The sequence below is a fragment of the Phacochoerus africanus genome, chromosome 5 (genome assembly GCF_016906955.1).
Source record: "Phacochoerus africanus isolate WHEZ1 chromosome 5, ROS_Pafr_v1, whole genome shotgun sequence".
NCBI lineage: Eukaryota > Metazoa > Chordata > Mammalia > Artiodactyla > Suidae > Phacochoerus > Phacochoerus africanus.
In genome coordinates, this window is record NC_062548.1 from 91,055,285 (window position 1) to 91,078,765 (window position 23,481).

At 47.4% G+C, this 23,481-nt stretch overlaps 1 protein-coding gene across 3 annotated transcripts in view; it reads right to left on the reverse strand.

Moving 5' to 3' along the window:
• The window catches only part of SPTBN1 (spectrin beta, non-erythrocytic 1), a 200,194-nt gene that overhangs the window by 14,421 nt on the left and 162,292 nt on the right, over window positions 1–23,481 (reverse strand). For all 3 annotated transcript variants that reach the window (XM_047782079.1, XM_047782080.1, XM_047782081.1), the window contains 12 exons: window positions 22,468–22,670; window positions 17,403–17,493; window positions 11,688–11,834; window positions 10,523–10,786; window positions 9,100–9,324; window positions 7,878–7,967; window positions 7,456–7,737; window positions 6,269–6,399; window positions 4,795–4,999; window positions 3,822–4,196; window positions 1,816–2,060; window positions 594–732 (listed from right to left, as the gene is read on the reverse strand). In XM_047782079.1, the coding sequence (XP_047638035.1) occupies window positions 594–732; window positions 1,816–2,060; window positions 3,822–4,196; window positions 4,795–4,999; window positions 6,269–6,399; window positions 7,456–7,737; window positions 7,878–7,967; window positions 9,100–9,324; window positions 10,523–10,786; window positions 11,688–11,834; window positions 17,403–17,493; window positions 22,468–22,670 (2,397 nt within the window). The remainder of the gene's footprint in view (window positions 1–593; window positions 733–1,815; window positions 2,061–3,821; window positions 4,197–4,794; window positions 5,000–6,268; window positions 6,400–7,455; window positions 7,738–7,877; window positions 7,968–9,099; window positions 9,325–10,522; window positions 10,787–11,687; window positions 11,835–17,402; window positions 17,494–22,467; window positions 22,671–23,481) is intronic.

A 23,481-nucleotide genomic window follows, 5' to 3' on the forward strand; every position in this document is an offset into this window, starting at 1 on the left:
TGCCTACTGGGAGAGGAGAGAAAAGCATGGCGATGTTCCTTCCAGAAGGGGCTGGGAGGAAGGCTGGGCTCCATTCAGCTGCTCTGTTGTGAGGCCAAGAATGTACTGAGCCCCTCCACACTCAGGCTCCCCGTGGCAAACATGCTCAGGAAGAGAGGGGCCAAACCCTGCACTCTCCCTGAGCACATGTGCAAGCCCTTTAAGGGGGCTGGCTACCCACTGATAACCACTTACCTCTTCATCACCAGCATCCTAACTGGACTTAGCAACTGTCCACGAAAGAGTAAAGTGATCCAGGGCACATGTGACAGAGGAGTGTCACCCAAAGGGGACTGCTGGAGGTGAGAGAGGGTGCACCCTCAAGTGGGGGCCTCAGAGACTGCCCTGGCTCTGCACCTACTCTTGCCTAATTGTCTGATCCTACACACAGGAAGAAAGCAAGGAGTTCTGAAATACCTGTAGGTATTTCAGACTTCTCTGTGCGTGCGTGTGTGTGTACACATATGCACACACAAACTCACAAAACAGTCATTTCACATCTGCACACCAGCTGCACTCACCCCCAGGGGCCCCAAAGCAAAGCGGCGCCCTACCTCCTCTGACGCGTAGTGCTTCCTCGCCAGCAGCGACTTCCCAAGTTCAATGCAGGTTGTGAAACTGTCATTTCGAGCATCGATTTCAGCTTTGATACCTTGATGATTATTCATTAAGAGTTCAACAGATGATACATCCCTAAAATTAGACAAATAGTGCTTCCTTTAGGAAACCAAGCTTTTCAAATCAACATGCAGGTGATTCGGGTCTGATACACATTCTGCAAAACGATGACAGTGTGATTCAGGACCAGCTTCTTGACCTGAGAATAGGCTACTTTTGTGTGTATGTGTGTGTATGCACGCACAAGTGCTTGAATTAATTTTTCCAGCTGGAGGCCAGGAAATCCACCAGATTTCTGTTCAACCTTTCACTTTAAGATGCAATTCAGACTCTTTAAGAAGGTACAGAGGCAGAAACAGCCGTACTCTGGTGAGTTGATTGCCAAAGGTTGGGACGTGCATGTTTTGAAGAACGGAAAATACTGTCTCCTTATTTAGTCATGAAGACACACAGAGCAGGAACTAGCCAAGAAACCACTGACTGGTAGAGCTGGGAGAACTCATCCATCAAAACCTACTGACAGGGAAGTCCTGATCTAAGAAACACAGCTGCTTTACTTGTATAATAACCGTATTTCTTCTCTTGAAGCGCAGTCCATCTCTCAACTGCAGTTGGGGCTGGAGCCAGCAGCGGGGCCAAGAGGTGGTATGTGTGCCTGCTTGTTCATCTACCAGCTCTTCACTGCTCTACATGAAGTGTGCCCGAAGAGAAGATACAGAATAAATACTAAATAAGAATCCCAAGACACCATTAAAGCAGATGTCAAGGGTAAGAGGTATCTTGAGTCAGGTTCATGAGAAGGGACAGACTGGTTTTTAGTCTAAACAGACAGAGAAAAGAACTCAGAAAAGCCATCTCGTTGCAACAGTGAGGCAGAGCTAGTCAGGCCCAAGGCATGCAATTGCTTTGAAACGTGAGGCCTGCATGCAGATGAGGGCAGGAGAGCCTGGAAGAACATGGACCATGGGGACAGGGTTGGGGGAGAAATGGGGAGGGCTCCACAGGGCTCGACAACACTGGGCCCCTCGTTCCCTAACAGCCATGTGCAGGAAACAGAGTGAAGCACGGCGGCTCCCTCCTGCCCCTGCTTGGACAATGGGGTTCTTGAGGGAGGCCCTGAGCCAGGTGTGCTCCCACCTGGGAGACCGGCAGCATTACCTTGGCTTCTCCTGGGCTTCGATCTGCCGGATGACATCCTCCATCCATAGCATGAGGTCTCGCACCATGCTGAAGAAGCGGAACTTGTCCCCCGTGTCCACCAGTCGCACCCTGCGGCCCTCACAGGCGTCCAGCAGGGCCTTCCAGGCTTCTAGGACCTCGTTCTCCCGCTTCTGGATGTCGTCAGCCTTGTCACCTGCATAGGCTGCCTGGAGGCGGGCTGCGTCCTCCTGCAGCTGCCTCACCTGCAAAGTCCCAGGAAGTGAGTGGTGTCAGAATCAGGGCCTCATTCCCATCAACCCGTCACCCACTCACTCCACACACAGTCCTGCCTTCACACTGAAGGCAGCCCTGGTCAGGAAAGGTCCCAAGAGGTGGCATAAAAACCATACAGAAACACAGTACACGCATCCAGTTACAGTAAAAAATAAACACCTAATTTGCTCAGTGCGTGGTACAGATGGTCTTTTTTACCATGAATGAAAAACTGAGGGGGAGATGGATAACTGTCCCAGCCACATAAATGGCTTTAGGTGATACAGGTAAGGACAACAAATTTCTCCAGAAGATGCAAAAAAGAATCAATGGGGCTTGGTTTCCCTGGTGATTGAACTTCCATATCCCAAGAGACTTTTGGAAATATGTTCGATAATTGTTGCTCAAACACAGGACGACAGCCCCAATTCAAACCAGCGTCTGCACTTCTCTGCTGGCCTTGCTCTAAGCGCACACCAGACTGCATGGTTCAGGATCCTGATGCGTTCACATGGTGCTCCAGGACCTTAAGTGCAATGAAAGCCACTGAACAGGAAGCTGACCAGCTTCTGAGTGGGGAATCCGCCAGCTCTGAAGGAAACCCTCCCAGGGCACGGTGGGCCCTCTTACATTCTGCCTGGTACAGACCCTCTGTCACTCTATGTATCTCTCTGCAATATTCCCTCCACACCTTCTGCATCCTTGGTGGAAAAGGAGAAAGCACTTAATCTGAATGGAGCCCCAGCTGTGATCAACCTCTGCTTCCAGAAGGGGCAAGTTAAGGAGAAGACAATGGCAATAAAGGTGGTCCCTCCACAGAACAAACTACAAAGCAAGTCAAAGAGGGTGACACACTAGCCAGGGGGTTGGCCCCAAGTGGAATCTGGGCTGCCTGACTTTATAAAGATTTGCTGGCACACAGCCACAGCCTTCACTTTGGAACTGTCCGTGGCTGCCTGATGCTCCAGTGGCAAAGTTGAGTAGAGACAACAGGGGACTCTTAAGTCCCACAAAGCCAAAAATATGGACAAAAAGGTAAAAATAAACCCCATGATATCTTCAGGGCTGGTATCCTGAAGAAAACAGACTTCTTCTCTGAGATCACGAAATTTAAGGGAAAAAAAAGGATGCAATTTTTCTAAACAAGAAACTGAAGAAATGTGGGTGTGAACCAGAGTGTGATTCTACTGCATATACTTAGTGTTAGGCTATTATCACGTTGTCAGACATCTTTTAAATGAGTCTCAGTGTTAACTGTTTTATACTGGGGGGGGGGAGAAGGGGAGGGGGAGGCCAGGCGTATTAAAATATTAAAATCTTATTTTCTCTTTTCTTGGATCTATAATACACTCTGGTTGATGGAAAATAATAAGGTATCATTTTGAAAATTCTTCCAGACGGACATGTGAACATAATACAAATTCTTGTTGCGAAGGTCTGTAACTTGTAAACATCTGTGACTAGATCTGGTTTATTTATTTTAAATGGGGATCTTCATCCAACAACATCTGCAAACGTGGCCAATTTGGAACGTTATGGCCTAGAGAGTTCTCCCACATGGAGCGTTACAACAACATGTGTGGTGCGTATGTGTGCACATGCCTGTGTGTGGATGGATGTGACCTTAATTTGGGCAATTCTTTGAGGTATGTTTTGAGGATCCAAGGAATGCAGAGAGATACTCAGAGAGGCATGAAGATGCCATATGGAGAGAAAACCTCCCACCACATCTGGGTAGCATCCCCACCCACCTGAGTGCCCAGAGCCTGGATGTCATGCTCAAATGTGGTATGCATTCTCTGTAAGGTCTCCACTGTGTTCTGATCTCTCCCGAGCTCCTCGGGGAGTTTCTTGTGTTTGTCCTGGATGCGTCCAAAGATCTCCTTGGCATCGTGGTAAAACTTGTGCAGTTCGTAGGAGGCGGCAAGGATCTGTGTTCTCGTGTCAATGAGCTCCAGGAGGTCTGCCCAGGCTTCGTTGAGCCCGTCCTTCCACTCGGCGATGGTGGCAGCATCCGAATGTCCGGAGTTGATGAGCTCATCTGCCATGTGATTGACAGTGTCCACGCGCTCCTGCCCAATGTTCCCTGTGTCTCGGGCAAACTCCCGGAACCGTTCTTGTAGCATCTGAAAAAGGGATGAGCGTACAGAAATCAATGAGATGATTGTGACCATTTTATTCCTCCTTTTTTTTTTTTTCTTAACAGCTGCACCTATGGTATATGAAGTTCCTGGGCTACGGGTGGAACTGAAGCCGCAGCTGCCTACTTATGCCACAACCACAACACAGGACCCAAGCCGTATCTGCAACCTATACCACAACTCACACCAATGCCAGATCCATAAACCACTAAAAAGGGCCAGGGATCGAACCTGCATCCTCAGAGAGACAAAGCTGGATCCTTCACTGAGCCACAGTGGGAATTCCAAAACTTTATTTCTTGATTACACAATTGTCCTTTGAAAAAAAAAGTGACTTAACAGATCTCAGCTCTAAAGCGTCCGATCACATCAGGTTCCTTCTCACTCACCACAGCCGAGCAAGGCATGGACCAGTGGAGAAAAGGGCACAGAGCTTAAACAATCTCAAAGTCACCAGGGGGTAAAAGCGCTGAGCTGAAATGAATCCAGGGTGTTTTCTATGCTCACAGACGAGGGAGGCCATTGGCCTTGGGTAGCCCGCCACGAACCACACAACAACCGGTGCTCTGCCCGCGGTACTTGCCGTGACATGCTCGTAGTCCTGCCCCAACTCGTGAGACCCTGCGACCACCTCCCTCTCGGCAATCCACTGCTCCAGGTCGTCCACCTCGCGGTTGAGCTGGAACAGCCGGTGCCTCTCGTCCAGCTTGCCCCTCCTCTCCTCGGCCAGGTCCTTGAGGCCCGCGTACAGCTTGTCCACCTTGGATTGCCGCATGCTGATGCGCTCACTGCAGGGATGGGGTGGGGTGCGAGACCTTAAATGTCACATTGTCCCCAGGGGGACAAGAAATGAGGGAAGTGCCAAGGGAGCACATTCTATAAAATCCCTCCAAGGAAACTTCGGGTTAACCTACACAGCCTAAAAAATAAAATTCTGAATCATGACCTCAGCTTCACGTAGAAGAGCCAGCAAGTAACACAACACAGTAATTGAGGACAAAGGCCATCCTGACTATGATGATGGAGAGAGGAAACGAGCAATCCTGACGCTCTGCGCTGCCGGCTCTGTATGTCAGAACTCCCTTTGATGTTAAATGTTAACCCAAGATCTGGAAGCCGTCTGTTCTCAGGTGCCATGCTGCCCAAGGGCCAAATGACATCCCTGCCTGCACACACCCTGACTTTCTCTGGGTTGTATGTGCATCCCTGATGGGAGAGTGCACCCTGCTGCTCCCATTTCCTGGGTTCTGGGGGTGCTGCATCCATCCCCCTCCCTCCAACGTCTCCCAGAATGACTCTTCCAGCAGGAAAGCAGACAAGGACTTCCTGCTGCCTGTCCTTGGAGATGAGGAAGGCCATTTTCCTGGGTCTCCTGATCCGGTGTGAACACCAGAAGGACCCCCTGCACCAACACAGCCTCACTTTCCATGTGTCTCAGTTGATGCGCAAAGCTGATTCTTGTCTGAGTCATACAAGGCAATTACAGAGAAAGCCTAAAACACTGGCACTGGAGTGAGTGTGTGAGCCTGGTATGTAGCAGGGCGGGAGTACCACACACGCCCCACTTTTATCTTATTCCTTAGGCCTTCTCAAGACTTTCTGTGTAAGAATTAGGAGGTGGCATCATTTTGCTCTCCCAGTAGCCCTTTTACTGTACAGGTCCATCCATGTGTCCTTATCTGCTGCTCTATTAAAACTAATAATTACTTTCCTAATTATGACTAAACTGGATGACGTTTTCAACCCAAGTAGTAAGTAAGCTTTGATAACTATCTATCTATGCAATTCGATGTGTACTTCTGACTCATGACAGCAATCATCTCTCCACAGGGCTTGGCCAGCAGGAGACAGCCAACCCTGGAGAGCTCCATCCTGCTGTGTAACCTCTCCTGTTCAGTTCTGGCCCACTGGGGCTGTTTTAAAGATGCTTCCCAAAGATCCACGTTACCAGTTACTCAAGATGAATGCTCCCAATTCTCTTTTGTGTGGGTCAGAGCAAGAGACCCGGACTGGGAGGAACTGATAGGCCAGTCTCACCTTTACAGAATGGCTCGTACCTTTCAGGATGGCTGTCGGCTACCAGGGCCCGGCTGGTCTTAGAGAGCTGATGCACCGTCTCTGCGTAGTCCTCCACTGCTTGTTCCAGAATCTGGTGCTTCTTCAACATAGAGACTGCACTCTGCTCATCCTACCAAGAGAGGGCACTGTCACAACCACAGCCGTCCCCTCCACCCCAGTACCACCTTGAAGATGGACTGTCTGCACTGTGGGGCAGCTGAAGAAGACTTGGCAGAAAGAAAAAGCCCACAGGTGTGAAATGGGCAGTGCAACAGGGAGCATTTCAAGTGCGTCACGTGGACTGGACTGTGGGAGACTCTGAAAGATGGATGTGAGGATAACGCAGGATAACTGGGACCCTTTGGGGTATGAGATGGAGCCCAGGCAAACTGAGGGCACTCTGGCTGGCTGAAACTCCTCATAGTCAAGCAGATGCAGACGTCAGCATTCTGGTCAGAGTACTTTCAAATAGTTTTTTTGGCCGGGGGGGGGGGGAGCTCACACTGTGGGATATGGAACTTCCCAGGCCAGGGGTTGAATCTGAGCTATAGCTGTGACCTATACCAGCTTAAGCTGCTATGCCACAATGGCAACTCCTCAAATACTTTTACGTTGTCTCAAAAATATCTTGAGTATCATAAAAGGACTCCGGCAAATTTCTTTAATTTTTAAATTTTTTTTTTCTTTTTGCCATTTCTTGGGCCGCTCTTGCAGCACATGGAGGCTCCCAGGCCAGGGGTCGAATCGGAGCTGTAGCCACCAGCCTACACCAGAGCCACAGCAACGCGGGATCCGAGCCGCGTCTGCAACCCACACCACAGCTCACGGCAACGCCGGATCGTTAACCCACTGAGCAAGGGCAGGGATCGAACCCGCAACCTCATGGTTCCTAGTCGGATTCGTTAACCACTGCGCCACGACAGGAACTCCTGAATTTCTACGTAAAATTTTAAAAGTGGGGCAGGATGAACCCAGTCTTAATAACAGATCGGTAATTAGACAGGAAAACTCTGTATCCAGGGGCAAAAAGCCAGGTTCCAGCCACCTGTTCACACCACACTGCCTCCGTGACTAAGGCAACAAGGAAATGTTTCACAAAGACACACCCTCGGCGGTGCACCAGCCTGGGGTCCAAGGCTGGCTGAGGCTCCGTAGGGTGGGGACGGGGTTGGCCTCCTGCCCTCACCTTGGCCTTCTCCTCAGACATCATGTACAGCTCCTGCTCACTCATCCACGCCTCGGCCTCGGCAGCATCGAAGTAGTACTGCTGAGCCCTGTGTGCCTCCTCCAGCCGCCGGTGCCGCTTCTCTGTCTCCTCGATGAGCTGGCCCCACAGCTGCTTCAGGTCGGCCAGCCTCTGTCGGATGGCCTCAGCGCTGAGGCTGCTGCTGTCGGCAACGATGTTCTGGCTCCTCTCGAAAATGTCATCAATGCGAGGCTGGTGCCCCTGGATCTCCTTCTGGAGGGTCTGTGGGGTGGGGAACACGTGGTGCTGTGCCATTGCAGAGGCTGGAGAGAGCCCACCAGCCCGCAGAGCTCCCCCGTCCTCTGCCCTGTCATCTGGAACGTTATTCACCAGACAGAGCTGGCCTGGGCGGAAACGTTTACCTGATTTTTCTTTATTAACAGCTGCACGGTCTGGAGATTGTGGCCATGATCCGTGGAAGTTGCCAAAGGCATCCTCTCTCCAACCCACAACTGGAACACATTGTAAACAGGTGGTCAGGGCTGCTCAAAAAGAATACGTGTATCTCCTTGAATTATAGTTTTGTCTGGATATATGCCCAGAAGTGGGATTGCTGGATCATATGGTAGTTCTGTATTTAGTTTTCTAATCGTTCAAAAAGATATATACACCCCCATGTTCAAGGCAGTACTATTCACAATAGCCAAGACATGGAAATAACCTAAATGGCCCTCGACAAATGAATGGATTAAGAAGATGTGGAACATACATACAATGGAGTACTACTCAGCCATAAAAAAAGGACAAAATAATGTCATTTGCAGCAACATAGATGTAACTAGAGATTATCATACTAAATGAAGTAAGTCAGAAAGCAAAAGACAAATACCATATGATATCACTTACATGTGGAATCTAAAATACGGCACAAATGAACCTATCTAAAGAACAGAAACAGACTTACAGACATGGAGAGCAGACTTGTGGCTGCCAAGGGGGAAGGAGTAGGGAGGGATGGACTGAGAGTTTGGGGTTAGTAGATGCAAACTATTATACAGAATGGACAGGCAATGAGGTCCTACTGTATAGCACAGGGAACTATCCTAGTTTCTGGGGACAGACCAGGATGGAAAATATCATCAGAAAATGAATGTATATGTATGTATGCAGGGTCACTTTGCTGTACAGCAAAAATTGGCACAATGCTGTAAATCAAATATACTTAAATAAAAATTTAAGTACATTTTTAAAAAAGACTATGTGATACAAACAAGGGCAGGATGGGCTCGTAGGGAGGCTGGCATGAGAGATGAAGTGTGTTCAGTGCTGCCAGGATGGGTGACCCGGGGAACCTGTCTTTCTTCCGCAACAGGGGGTGAGGGACAGCCTTCCAGACCTTACTGTGTCCTCAATGCCAGACTCTCTGTGGGTCCCCTTACTTTGTTTTTAAAATTACTGCTCTAGGGGCATTAAAATCCTTCAATTAGTTTTTAGAAAACTGGACAGAAAAACGGAGTTGCATTTTGTGTGAGTACATAGAGCAGGGCTTTGACAGCTCAGCCACCACTGGGATGTGGCCTAAGGTGGGCCAGACACAGATGTGAGAACTCAGGTGCCAGGCGGGCCGAGCGAGAAGGTACTCACGATCTCGTCCTCCACGTCCCGGTTAAACTGATGGATCTCTTTGGAGGCCAGCAGGTTCTGCTTCCTCTCATTTAGGGGCTCCAGCAGCTCCATGAACTTGGTCTGCACAGTGAGCCGCTTGCTGTCCACCTCGTCTGTGCTCTTCCCCTCCTGGCTCAGGGCCTGTGCCTGGCTCTGGAGCTCCTCAATCTCCTTCTTCCGCACCTCCATCTGATTCTCTAGCATCTGAGGGCGGAAGACAGACCTACCTTCACACCCGAGACCAAGGGAAACATGAATGTGGCTGTAAAATGTTCCCATCTGGCACTGGCCAAAAGGGGAGATCCACGAATATTAACTGACAGTCAGCGGGCAGCCCAAGAAATGGTTCTGCATGCCTAGCAAGCTAGCAACTAGCACTCCACTTTGTCAGCTGATGTTTCCAAAAACCCCTTTCTAGGATTTTTAAATGTGAGAGCAAAAGTCAAATTTATCCAGGAACCGAGGAGGTAAATGGCAGTAAAAACAAGAATTAATTATGGGGAAAGGATGATCTTCCTATGTTTGTTCAGAAGCCATAACGATGCTGGAAACCAGCTGCGCCACCAGGAAGGAGTCACGTCTTGGGTTTCCAGTTCTTTTAGGTGAAAAGGAGAGCTAACGTTACCATCTTCTCTTAATTTCTTCAATCAAAAAGCTTATTATTCTTTCTAAAAACACTGACTAATTAGGTGAAAACATATTAATTGTGTATTTACATGAGGAAAATGGGCAAAAGCAGAAGCAGCAATGGCTCACTCAGGAAACACCGCCCTGGCGTGTGTATACGGACAGCTTAGACACAAGATGACAGCATCTGGGGATAAACTGGCTCCATCTTGTGGGGGTGGGGGGGACCTTGACCACATGCTGCAAACCCAGCCCAGGGAGCTCGGGAAGGTTCTGCCACCCACTTGCTTGCTCAGCCTCAACGGGAGCTGTTTTCTCCTAAATTTGAAGTTAATTTCATTTGCCCTTAGAGGGGCTCTACTGTGATGCAAAAAACCCTGAACTTCTTTTATTAGTCCTGAGCAACTCAGACAACTATCACATACCTAGACCATGTACACAGTAAAGTATGCAAACACAACTACCTCCCTCACGTAAACTGCGGAACTAGAGGAAATGATTATTTACTCGACTGCTAAATGGTTGATACTACTCAGCAACTAAGATGATGATAAAAGAATATTCCCACATACAGACACCCAATACTCCTACTGATACTGTGTCTTTCCATGTGATTCTGGAAATGTCCCACCATGCTGTGGGAGCCCACTGTGCTAGGTTAAAATCCCTTCACACACCAAGGGATGTTTGAGAACAAGGTGGACGAGTTAAGACTATTAGGACCACAGCAAGGAAAGAGCCAGGGCCCCAGCGTGCACTGGCCCCGGCCACTCGCCTGTTGCTTTTTCAGCAGGATGTTGACACTGGTGAGGTCTTTGCCGTAATCATCAGATTGAATCTGACTCTCCAGGCCGTGCAGCCATTTGTCCAGGTCTGCACAGCTCTGGGTGAAGAGTTCAGCCTTGTTTGCATCGAAGAGCCGCTGGGCCTTGGTCTGCGTGGTGGATTCAAGGACTTCCCACATTTTATGCAAACCTGTGAGTTTCTCCTTTACCACGGCTTCCGTCTCCGGCTTTTCTGAAATGAGCTGCATTCCTTCCTGAAAGACACATGTAAATGCAGTTTGCAGAACAGTTGTCACTTGAAAAATGAGCCTGAGACAGTTGATCTGTGATTTACCTCTTCATCACACACACACTCTCTCTCTCTCTCTCTCCACATGGGAATTACTGCTCAACAAAATCAACAATGGCCTGGCCTACCATGGCTTTCATTGGAAAGTGGAGTGGAGCATCATTTGACTGCTGGGCTTTGGGACATTTAATGCTAATAACCTCAGACTTCACGCACTCCACATCACCCCCAAAAGATGTAACATACGAATTTAACCCTTAAGAGCCTGAAACAACATAAAGACTGTGAAAGGAAGGAAGGGAGGAAAAGAAGGGAAAGGAAGGGAATGTCACACTCATATTCAATTGAACCGCAGAGACCATCCCTGTGCCAAAACAATACATTTTAAATTATTATAGAGCCTCGTACACAGAAGTTGCCCAAGAAAAACAGAGAAACTTAAAAATACATAACATTCCTAAGCTCTGTGCAATTGGACCTGCTCAGTGTCTGCTGTAGTCCAGCACACATAATATGACCGAGAGAGTGAGGACGCTGCCCAAGGGTGCACAGTCCATTGAGGGCAGCAGACGGGATGCACAACGGAAACTCAGACTCCAGTATTCATCACAAAATAAAGTAAGCATTTTGCGCCACCTGGGTGGGTTTCTGTTTTTCTCCCGTCTGCTGGGGGCATCAATGTGAGGAGCTGGTAAGTGGAAGTGGGACTGCTCCTGGCTGTGTAACTTCTGCTTGTTGTCAGATACGACTCAATTATGCTGGAAAACGTGCTTCATACAAAGGAGCTCATTTCTTCCTCATTTGGTTCTCTCACCACAGCCACACCGCGGAAATGACAGCCCCATCCAACATTTTAACTCACTCACCTTCTCAATTTTGTCAAGCCATTCTTTGTTGGATGCGAGTTCTGCCATAAATGCTTGATGTTTTAACCATTTACTGTGCAGATTTCTGGCTTCATCATAAGACATGTCCTGGGCTGTAAGCATCTTTTCATTGATCCAGAGAGACAACTAGGAAAGAAAAAAGATCAGAGATTGTGATCACCGACATCAGCTTTTTTTCTGCCTGGAAAGAGCTGTTATGTTGCAGTATGCACACTGCACAGGTCTCCATGTCAACAGACAACCAAACATTCACTTTACAGCTCTGGCCTGTCACAACAGGTATGTCCACTGTATGGACACTGTACTTGAAGCCTTGCTCCGAACTATGTTTCTAACACTAAATCCAGAAGTACAAAAGTGCTCCCAGCCAGCTTTCCAACCATGGCACTCTTACTCAGCTTTCCCCTAAAGGCTTGTGTTTAAAATTCTGCCCTAACCAGTCTAAGTCGTAATCTCTCTTCTCTTTCAAACACCCATGCCGGCTTTGCCATGTTAATCATAATGTCTTGTTTTTCACTTCATTCAGTAATCTTTTCACTCTCTTAATTCCATTATTTAAAAAACCCCAACCCCCTACCCTTTCATGCCTCCCTCTTCTTCACGGGCATACCTATGGGGAAGCCAAAACGCCTCACTGTAGGGTGAAGCGACCCTGACGGCCTCTCACTGGGTGTCAGACTGTCATGTCTGAGTCCCCTTCACCTTTTCTTCTATAGCCTCTCCTTCTGTAAAGAGCCTTCCATTCAGACTGAGCACTTCACAGGACTTGATCTTGAGACCCACCATTTCTGCCTAGACCCGAAAGGGAAGCCTTGGCACAAACATGCCAGCTGCTGAGAGGTCTGAGAAGGCAGGTTCTCTCAGGAGGCTACCGTGAGAGTGTGCCCAGCTTCAGGCCCTGGACATGCTTCCTCCTGCTGGCTTTCATCTCCATTTGCCTGGCTCCTCACTGCCTGCCTGGAATTGGCCATGCTGAGGTCTTAATTCCTACTCCATCGTAGCACTAAACAGGAAGAGCTTTCATTTGCCCGGGCAGAAGATACACAAACACATTTTACAGAGTCAGCTTGGAAACAGAGGCAAACATCTTCAGGGACTGTGCCCTTTCTCCCACATGACCACGAGAAGCCATTCTTTCGTTTCATTTATTTATTTATTTATTTTTTGGTCTTTTTTGCTATTTCTTGGGCCGCTCGCTCCCGAGGCATATGGAGGTTCCCAGGCTAGGGGTCTAATCGGAGCTGTAGCCACCGGCCTACGCCAGAGCCACAGCAACGAGGGATCTGAGCCGCGTCTGCGACCTACACCACAGCTCACGGCAACTCCGGATCGTTAACCCATTGAGCAAGGGCAGGGACCGAACCCGCAACCTCATGGTTCCTAGTCGGATTCGTTAACTACTGCGCCATGACGGGAACTCCCGTTTCATTTATTTTTATTTTTTGTCTTAGGGCCATACCTGCGGCATATGAAAGTTCCCAGACTAGGGTTCAAATCTGAGCCGCAGCCGAAGGCCTAGGCCACGGCCAGGGCAACTCTGAATCCATGCCACATGTGACCTACGCTGCAGCTTGCAGGAATGCTGGATCCTTAACTCACCAGGCAAGGCCAGGGATCGAATCTGCATCCTCATGGACGCTGGATCGGGTTCTTAACCCACTGAGCCACAACAGGAACTCTGTGAGAAGCCCCTCTTAACACCCGTTGCTGCCATGACAAATGTGCACCAAAACTGCTTCATGGTCCCATCACCAAAGGTTTAGGAATGTGTATAAAGCCATCAGAAGTCCTTACAGAATCAACAATTGCAAGGCCATTTGCTGGCTCTCTGGGCTACTACCGCAAAAGGCTTCCCCATAAATTTGCTTCAACAATAGAAAGTCTGTTCTTCGGAAACGATGTCAAGGAGGGCGATGTGGGTCACAGGAGCACCCCGACTCTGCACACAGCTGAATTCCCAGGCAACACACCCCTGCCTTCCTCAGGATACTCACCCCCACGCAGGAGCGGGTGGGGGCCAAAAGCATAAAAGGCAGCGAGATCACTGAAGTCACTCTTTATTAAGGGGAAAAACAGTAAATCTCAGAAAGCCCTTTGTAAGCAAAGACCATAAATTTGTTAAGCAATAGAAACACTAAATTTCTTACTTTACAAAAATTACCTATTCTTCTTCCAGTTTTCTGAGTAGCTAAGATCTGAAATGCCATGGCCATTCAGTATTAGGAGAAAAGAGTTGAAAAGGAAACCCAAATGGTAAAACTTTCCCTGGTATTCTGCACACACACTCAACACAGTAAAAGGCATTTATCCAGAGTGCAAAGGACATTCACATATTTGCACTATTCATAACCACCTACCCAAGAGAGATTTAAAAGAAAAGAGCTACATAAAAATCAGAGGCTTATACACAAATCGGCTCTTTGCTGAACACATCATCCTACAGATAAAGCAGGATGCCAGGCGGCACAATGAAATGGGGCAATGGAACGTGCTAGTTCATCAGCCCTCCATCAGCATTCTGGAATCAGAGTCACAGTGATTATTTGTGGGCATTTACAAAGGTCATTTAAGAATATACTCATTCTCTGCGGAACAGAGCACTGTGCAGATGGGAAAAGGAGAGGAACAATGCTTTGATCACTGGATTAATAAGCTCAAAGCAGAGCAGTGAACCTGCTCTCCCTGTGCCACCCCATCTTGTTATGCTGCCCTCCCGGAAAAAAAAAAAAATCAGTTTCAGAAAACAGAAGGTATGGTGTGAGGGAATGAAAGAGAAAAGCATTTCTGCTTTTCAGTCATTCATTTTTCAGGATATCACATTAAAACAACAGTACAAAAATTATGATGCTCTTTGTACCACTGTCTATAACTGGGGCCTCTGCTCATTCCTACTGCATTGTAGCAGTGAGTGTCCCCATCCACAAAATGTTTGGCGTGGGGGGGTGGCAATGACGGCAGATTTCACCACCCGGCCTCCTCCAGCCTCTGACCCACAGGGAAAGGAATGTGACAAAGAGACAATCTGGAGTCCCCAGGTCTTGAACACCACCAACAGCCAGCAACAGTATTAAATCTGACCTCCAGGTGCTCTGTAAATATCCACCAGCACAATAACTGGTAGGTTTTCTAATGCAGGGCGTGTCCACACATGATCTCCATTCTCAGAGATTCAGGCTTGGAGGGGGCATATTTTAATGAGGCTAGAGAGTGGAAAGTTTATAGCCAAATAACATTAACAGTATTTGCTTGTAGTTCTACACCAAGGGTTTTGGAGCCTCCAAATCTGACCTGAATTCCATCACTTTGTGGAAATTATATATAAATATGTGAAACACTGGGCAACCCCAGCAGATCCTGGGGTTGTGCTTACTTTTAATGAGGTTCAAGGACAGAAAAGGGAAATGGCAGAGCAGTCATTAAGAGACCTGCAAATCATCTCCAGGACAAAGAAGCCCAGCCAAAACCTTCGTGCGTACCTTGAGGAGAGATCCCGCAGGACCGAGCCCTCCGGGCGTGCCTAACGGTCACCGCTGTGGCTTAAGCATCAAACTCCTTGTAACCAAGGATGCTAATTTGGAACAAGAGCTTGACAAAGATCTAAAGACCTACTAAAACTATTTCCTGTGATTCTACTGGGAAGGACTATTGTTTTATCTCCTTACTTTTCCCACGCATTTCTATTTACGAATCTACCATGTGTGTAAGTGGAAAATCAGAGGCTGGACATTTCAACTGAGCTTCTCTCAAAGGTCCCTCTGCTCTCTCACCTCCTGCTCATTTCCTGGCATTCTTTTCCCCAAGTTTAGTCCAGGTTTCACCATGCTCAGGTCGACGAATTTGCCCTTTAAGCCAGGGTATGGAATCCCACCCATTTCCCCAGCACACCCCTTCCACTATGGCCTGAGGTTAAGATGAGTCTTAATGGTGCTTCAAGGGGAACAGCAAGCTACTTCAGGGACCTCCGATCTAGGAAAGGAATGGCCCAGGCTGCAAATGACTCCTGACAATTTCCACTCCCGCCTACGCTGATGGGCCACTTGGTATTCACTGCAGCACAACTGCAACTCTACACAGTTGGCCTTGGATCCCATTACGCTCCACTATGCCTTGCCTGGGGACATGAATGCCTCTTTAAATGAGCATCCTATTCAAATGATGTCACCTGAAGCAGCACGCCTGTCCTCAGCCTGTCTGGCTCCTGACAACACCTGCCTTCCCGAGACCCAGACTCATCCATGTGGCTGTGAAAGCTGACAAACCTCAAGGTACATAGTTGAGGGGCTTTCTTTCCTTTGTCACTGGCAGAGCATACTATAAGATTTACAGTCAGCCAGGCGTTTAATGGACGTGAAAGACTGCTTCAGTCACTGACTCTTGACTTGACCGTTGTTAGAGCTGTATTTCTCTTAATACGCAGCCGTAAGTTCACATGCAAGGGCTCTGTAATGGTTCTAGTCATATTCTTAGTATATGACCTTGATCCTCTCCCCACGCCCTCTAGCTCCTCTTCCCCAAGGTCCTCGAAGCTGGATATTCTTCATCCCATTTCTGCCTGCGATGGGATTGGGTCTAATAAACCAGGAAGAACTGAGTCTCACTGTGGTTCTTGGGCAGAGAGTGAAATACGACATGCTCGTGATCCCACATGTGTGAAGTCAGCGAGATGCTTGGTTCCCACTAGCATGCAGACAGACTGCACTTTTCTGGCCAACTTCAGTTTTCCACGTTTGTTTATGCATGTATCAGAGGAGCATAAAATAGTATGAGAATCATCAGATTAATACCACATGTTAAAGCTCATGTTCAAAGTCAGGATTACTGGTCTTGGCACGTTAGACACATACCTGAGGAGGCTGAAAGATGGCTATTTTAAGGTCTTCAGTGAGTAAGAAATTCAGTTTTTATTTTGTTTAAATCTTTCTTCTTACCTGGGGATCCAATTGTAGCTCCTTCCTTTCATGCTATTAAATGTGTGTTATCTTACTTTATTTTTTGTCTTTTAAGGACCACACCCATGGTATATGGAGGTTCCCAGGCTAGGGGTCGAATCGGAGCTGCAGCTGCCGGCCTACACCACAGCCACAGCAATGTGGGATTCAAGCCTCATCTGTGACCTACACCACAGCTCACAGCAACGCTGGATCCTTAACCCACTGAGCAAGGCCAGGAATCAAACTTGCATCCTCATGGATACTATTTGGGTTTGTTACCACTGAGCCATCATAGGAACTCCAAATGTGTGTTATTTTAAATAGTTCAACTATAGTATTAGATGCTTTTAGATTATAGAACAATTTAGAATATCCCTAACCTTTGAGGAGAAGGGAAATGTTCCATATCCGCATTGTCCATGTAACACAGCAGCCACGAATCACAGCTGGCTATTGAGCACTTAAAATACAGCTAGTATGATGGAGGAACTACACTCTCAATTTTAATTAATTTAAAAAGAGACAGACACATGTGGCTAGTGTCTACTACTGGACAGGATAGTTCCAGACTACAATATTCCAGATTGTAATAATCTGGTTAAGTGGTAGCTCGTAGGCTGGAGAAATAACACTGCCCCACTTGCAAATTACATGATGTGAATTTCCGGCCTCAGTAAATTTTATAATTCCAAGGGCTCTTCTGCCAAATCCTTGGTGGCTCTTGTTTGCAAAAGAGGAAAGGAGGAGATAAAGGAAGACATACCTCTTGACAATCTTGCAGGAATTTCTGAAGATCCCTGTTGTCCTTCAGTCTCATCAGAAGCTCACTTGCTGCCTCGCGATTCTTCCTATGTCTGTAATAATGATAATAAAACCAATTTAAAATAGAGGAAGTAGGGCATCTTGAAATAGAGAATTTAGCACTCAGTTTCTTTCCTGGGTTTCTACGTATGCTGAAAAGAGCTTGCCTTTCGGTCTCAATTATGTCAGGGATACAAGATAAACAAGAGAGTTTAGCATCTTCCAAACAAGTAAGCCATTGTACCAGAGACCCAAACACCTGCTGCAGCCACAGAACAGGCCAGGATGCCGTCAAAAGAGCCTCATAAATCTGGTGCTGGAAAAAGCTACCTGAGCATGTGCTGAGTATGAAGTCCCCATGCTAGGAACTGAGGGAGAACAGGAAACAGATCCTCAGGAAACTCAACTGGGTAACAGGCCACGTACATGGTAACAAACATATATATATATATATATATATATAAAATCACGTAACTAGCTTTAAACGAACCTTTCTTGATCACCAAATTCCCATCTTGAGAAAAACTCACCAAAAACAACCACAAACCAGGAATAAAAATTTTTAGACCTGTGAGATCATCTACTGCCTCGATCCCATTCTTTACTGGCAGAGAAGGGTCACCAAGGTTTAAAGAAGTTAAAGCACAAAACCTTAACCAGAAAACTTACAAGAACTTGGTAAATGACAGGGGACACAGGGCACTGGCTCCCCAGGCCGGACACTGTGCATGGCTTCTCAGCATGCCCCTCAGACCTGCCACAACTCACCCACAGGCCTCCTTTACATGCCCAGAGCTTCTCCATCAGACTGTGCAGAAGAGCTGAGAATGCTGGGGGTGCCAGGCAAAAGGCAAACCATGCCTTCACGTGGTTTGACTGTCTCACGGAGACCCACACCACACTGAGCATGGAGAAGCATCGCCGGAAGACAGCTGCTCTGTACTCCTGAGGGACCCCAGCGAGCCAGGCAGCCTAAGCGCAGGGTACCGAGAGGGGCAGAGGAACTGTGCCAATCAGGAGGTCTGGGTTTTCATTCCAATTCCCAAAGCTATTTCTTGCTGTGGTGGCTGAGCAAGGGCTTGCCACCAGCCCTGTCAGCCCCGAGGGCAGGTAGGAGGTACAGCACAGCCTCTGATTCACTACAATGCCAAGGAAGGGAAGCCCAGGGAGGGTTGGCTTTTAAAGAACCTTCTCCGAGAGGAAGAAAGATCTTACAGTGATGCATGTGTCACAAGGGCCTGCAGTGAGTGCTGACAACAAGGGACAGTGGCAGTACTGCAGCTACAATCTGCCTGGGGACCGAAGGGAAATGCCTTCGGCGTCTGCAGGTACCAGCAACCACAGAACACAGGGAGTGATGCGAATAGAAGCAATACTGTCCAGGAATTGTTCAATACATTTGATACACAGGGTGACTTTTTCTTTTTAAATTGAAAGGGGTTCTCAAGCTTCTGGGAGAGGAATCTTAATATGTTTATACCATTTAGGCAAATGCAGAAATAGAAAACTGCTACTTATGTAATATGCTAAATGAAAAGGGTTTATGCATAGCCAGTGATATAAACTCCAAGGCACAGACTGGAAAGCCAAAACTAAAATGACAGGTGTGAAGGATGAGATCAAAAGGTAGTAGTTTCTATGTGACCCCCCCCCATTTTTAATACCGTTGCTTTTATAACAAAAATAAAGGCCAAAGTCCCTTTACTTCAGTGTTTTCCTTTCTCAGAGATCAAAAATTTTAAAAAAGTTTTTAAAGACTGTTAGTGATTTTTGGACTAAAAGAATCAGTCATCTAAAAATGTGGGTGGGGAAGGAATGTCGAGAAAAGTTCTTCAAGTTCCCAACCCTCAAATTCCAGTCACTATTTGTAGGGAGGTTTAAGAAAAATAAAGTGAACCATCAGAAGGAAGGTAACTTGAGCTGGAAGTCAAGGCATAAAATGCAAGAGTACTGCCTTCAGTCAAAGCCCTTGAACAAAAGATTCCATTCCCTTCCTTGGCATCAGGAGAAAATGCTACGAAGGCGGGGAGGAATCAGTTAAAAAAGGACATGCAACCTGGAAGCTCACAGAAATAATCGAAGTAAAAATAACTTCAAACACTGAGAAAATTCACTAAGAGAGAAATGCCACCAGATGGAACCTTGAATGTATCTCTTACATAATCAAGACTCACACGGGCCCCATGGATTTCCACCTGGACAACTTTTCTCTCCCAGTAGGTCCATGAAGGAAGCACAGGCCAAGGGGTGAGTTAGGGTCCAAGTGACACGGATCGGGAGGGCATGGGGAAGGCCTCTGAGCGATGTGCTCTGTGGCGTGAACAACAGCTACCCAGACAGTGAAGACTGCTGCTGACTCACAAAACCCTGGAGAGAAGTGAGCATGGCTTTACCCAGGGGCTTCCAGAGGAAGTGAAACCCGGGAAGGTCTTTCAAGGCTGGATCGTGGATTTAATTAGAGGGAACTTGACCATCGGTTCCCACAGTGGAGAGGGGAATTCATTACTCTTTCCCCGTAAGGATTGAGTTCCTGGCTTTAGCCGGTCTGTCTTCTGCTGAAGAAAAGTTGTCCAGGTAGAAACCCATGGGGCGCGTGTGAGTCTTGATTATGTAAGAGATACATTCAAGGTTCCATCTGGTGGCATTTATTACAGAGCCCTAATAAGAGCGCTCTCTGTCTGGGGTGAGCCTGCATCTTTTGCTTTCTTCCCATCGCTCACTTCCTACTCCAATCATGAGACTCCAAAGCGCCTCCTCACATGAAGCAGATGCAGGGCTTAACTCTGGTTCTTGTGGAAAGTAAGAGTCACAGGTCCTGAATAAAGCGGGTGGATAATTTTTAAGCTTCTTTTTCCTATGTGAGATAGGGGCTGCCTTTATGAAACTGGACACTTTTCCTTTTCTTCCAGGACTGCACTGTGGCTGGAATTTTCCTCTGAGCCAAGAAGCTTGCCTGTTTGCACCCCCGAGTGGGCTTGGGCAGGAGGCGCCTTTCCATCCAGCCGCAAGCACTTTAAGGGCCTCTCACACCCCACCCACACTGCTGAAGAGTTGGTGTCTTTGTTCTAGTATTTTTCATTTCCACAAACTCAGGGGTAATTGACGAGATTTCCGGACTGTAAGCATATTAAAATGATTTTGCCTTCTACAAAAATAGCTTCACGGGAGCGTCAGAGTGTTTCTGGATGAGGATCAGATCTGAAGGTTTAGATATTTACTTAGCTTGTGCCCTGACACCACCTGGAAAATCAGATTTGTACATTTTTATAACAAACTAGTATCCCCAGGAGTCAGTTTCAGATCCGGAAGCCTCTGGGGATATTAAAGGGAAACCAGAATTTGGTCAACACCAGCTGAGAAAGATAAGAAAATGTAGTCCTTCCAAGGGCAGATATCAATGGAAAGCCCTGTCCCTCCTCCCTTATGGATAGTAAAGGATCTTCTTTCCACGGCTGTTAACAACAGAAATCCTCAGGAGGTCTTGGAACCCCAGGAGCCCCGCTCTGAGTCAAGGGCAAAAGGAAAGTTAGGCCACAATTGAGAGCTGCTGAAATGCTCTCTCATATCCGGGAGTCTCCGGTCCTGACAACATCACCTGTTCCCAACAAGCCCTTGCAGCTGCAGCACCGAGGGACAGATAAACAAACCGAGGAAGCTGCCAGGCAGCTGCATGCTGGCCTCAACACACGTGTCCCCAACGGCCCAGCCTGCCCCCAGGAAACTGGCTGTGCATCCCTGGTGCACCTAACACCGAGGGATGTGGGGTACCTTGTTTACAAAACAACAAGAGATTTAACATTAGGAGAAAAAGAAATTCTTTTCTCCAGGTGAAGAATGTCCTGCCCAATCCTTGTTTCTCACACTCAGTATGAAGGGTTTGGTAAAGAGATTTTTTTTTTCTTTTTTGGAGCTCTTTTAGAAACAATGGCTGCAAGATTATAATTAATATACCTCATACCCTATTCCATAGTACTACCCTTAGAGCACAAGGTTTAGGATCTGAATCAGAGCAGAAGACAGACTGGCTAAAGCCAGGAACTCAATCCTTACGGGGAAAGAGGAATGAATTCCCCTCTCCACTGTGTATCACAAAAAGCTCATCTGGCCCAGGGTCCCAGGAGACCTTCTTGGATGTGGTTAAGTAAGGAATTGCTCTCTGCAAGAAGTCCTTCCTCTTCACTGCACTTGGAGGCCAGAGAAGCCTTGGGGAAGAGCTTGTTTCTCGATGACATCAGTCTCACAATGAGACCTTAAATCCGGCCTAAACTGGGATCAGAAATCAGCTGGAACAGAGACTAGTGGCTGACCCAGATAAGCCACACTCAGACAAGAAGTGGTGGGCTCAAAACCAGCCCAGGCCGGTGCACCCAAGTCAGATCTGCCCAGATCTCCTACTTTAATGGTAACCAAGGCCAAGTGAGAGGGTAAGGGGCTAACAGAGAACACTGGCCTTCAGTTAAGGAGAAAAATCTTTTTAGAGCTGCAAAGAAATAAAATAAAAGCATCTAATCTTAGAGAGACTCCAGCAGAAGGCGGAGAGGGTCTTTGCTCTTATTATGAAAAAGATCCCATTACAGCACTGTCCAAGCCAATTTTCTAAGGCCTGATGATGTTCCTTTGTGGCTCAGCCAGGACAAGCAAACCTTGCTCTCTCCCCACTTCCTCCTGAAGGGCCTCAGAAGAGGCATGTGTGGATGAAGCTGAATGTGGGCTTGGCTGGGGAAGCGCTTGGCTCTTGAGGTCCTACTGGGTGACATGTTGTGTGTCACTTCTCAAAGCGCACAGCTTACACCACACAGCTGCTCATGTCACACGCCTTAAGGTTAAGGATTGGTTCTATTTCTCAGGCTTTCTTTTCCCAAGTAGATTAAATTTTGCTAGGTGCCCAAATCCTGCCCAATGGGGAATTTATAACCACAGCCCCAAGGACGCTGGCCAGTGATTCAGACATGTGACTTGAGCCAATGATTCCGACGCAGGAGAGTCCCAGGTTGCAAGAAGCCCTTAAGGACCTCAAGACCCCATACCTGTCATCGATGGAGTCCACCTTCTCTTGGATGCGATCCGAGTTGATGTTCCCATCGCTCACCAGCCTGCGGCCGGTCTCCACGACTGCATTGATCTTCTCCTCGTTGGCATCCATGGTGGTCATGAAGTCCTCTTGTTTTTTAATAGCTGCTTCAGCCCCTTCCAAGGTGGTGGGCATCTCAGTATGGGCCAAGACATACTCCTTATTTAAAAAGGAAAAAACACAATAGCAGCAGGATGAGAACTCGGGAACTACAACTCGTCAGCATAACAAAAGCGCTCTTTCCTACGTCCTACATTTCTATGCAACATGTCCTTCATTACACTTAAATGAAGTTATCTATGGAGTCAGATAACATAAAGCTGGGAAGGAGAAGAATCCCAGGGGATTATAAGTGACTGAAATTTCCCTAAGTGGTTAATGGCTCTAAATTTTTTTCCCAAAATGAGTGAGGGACATACACAAAGGCTTGTGCAGCAGCCACAAGGGTTGGCTGGTGTGCCTGTAAGGCAAGAGTGACAAACCTTAAGCTTTTAAGAGCGATTATCAACCCGATGCTGGTGACCACCCTCAGCTCTTTTTCTTTAATCCCTGCCTTGTGTCACTGGGTGAAGTCCCTGACTCTTTTAGAACAAGGAAGACAGAACCATTCAGAAAAAAGAAAGAAGAAATCCCCACTGTACCTTTTAGATTAATTAGATTGGATTAATATCCTACAGAATGTTGCCTAAAAATCTAATAAGCTACCAAAAGGACACTCTATGAACACAAGAGATCCTTGTCCAGGCTGCAGGAGAACGGTACTTTGCAAGGCAAGACTGCCCCTTTGGAAAACTTTGACTCTTATCTCCTACATTGTGATGGGTTTCAGTGCTTTAGAAGTCATGAAATAACAAATGCCTCTTATTCTTCTAATTTCACAGAGGCCAGGTTTAAACCAGCAGCCCAGGTGGGAATGCTTCCAAAGACAGCCGGGGCTACAGCAATGGGAAGGCAGGTCAGGCAGAGAGGG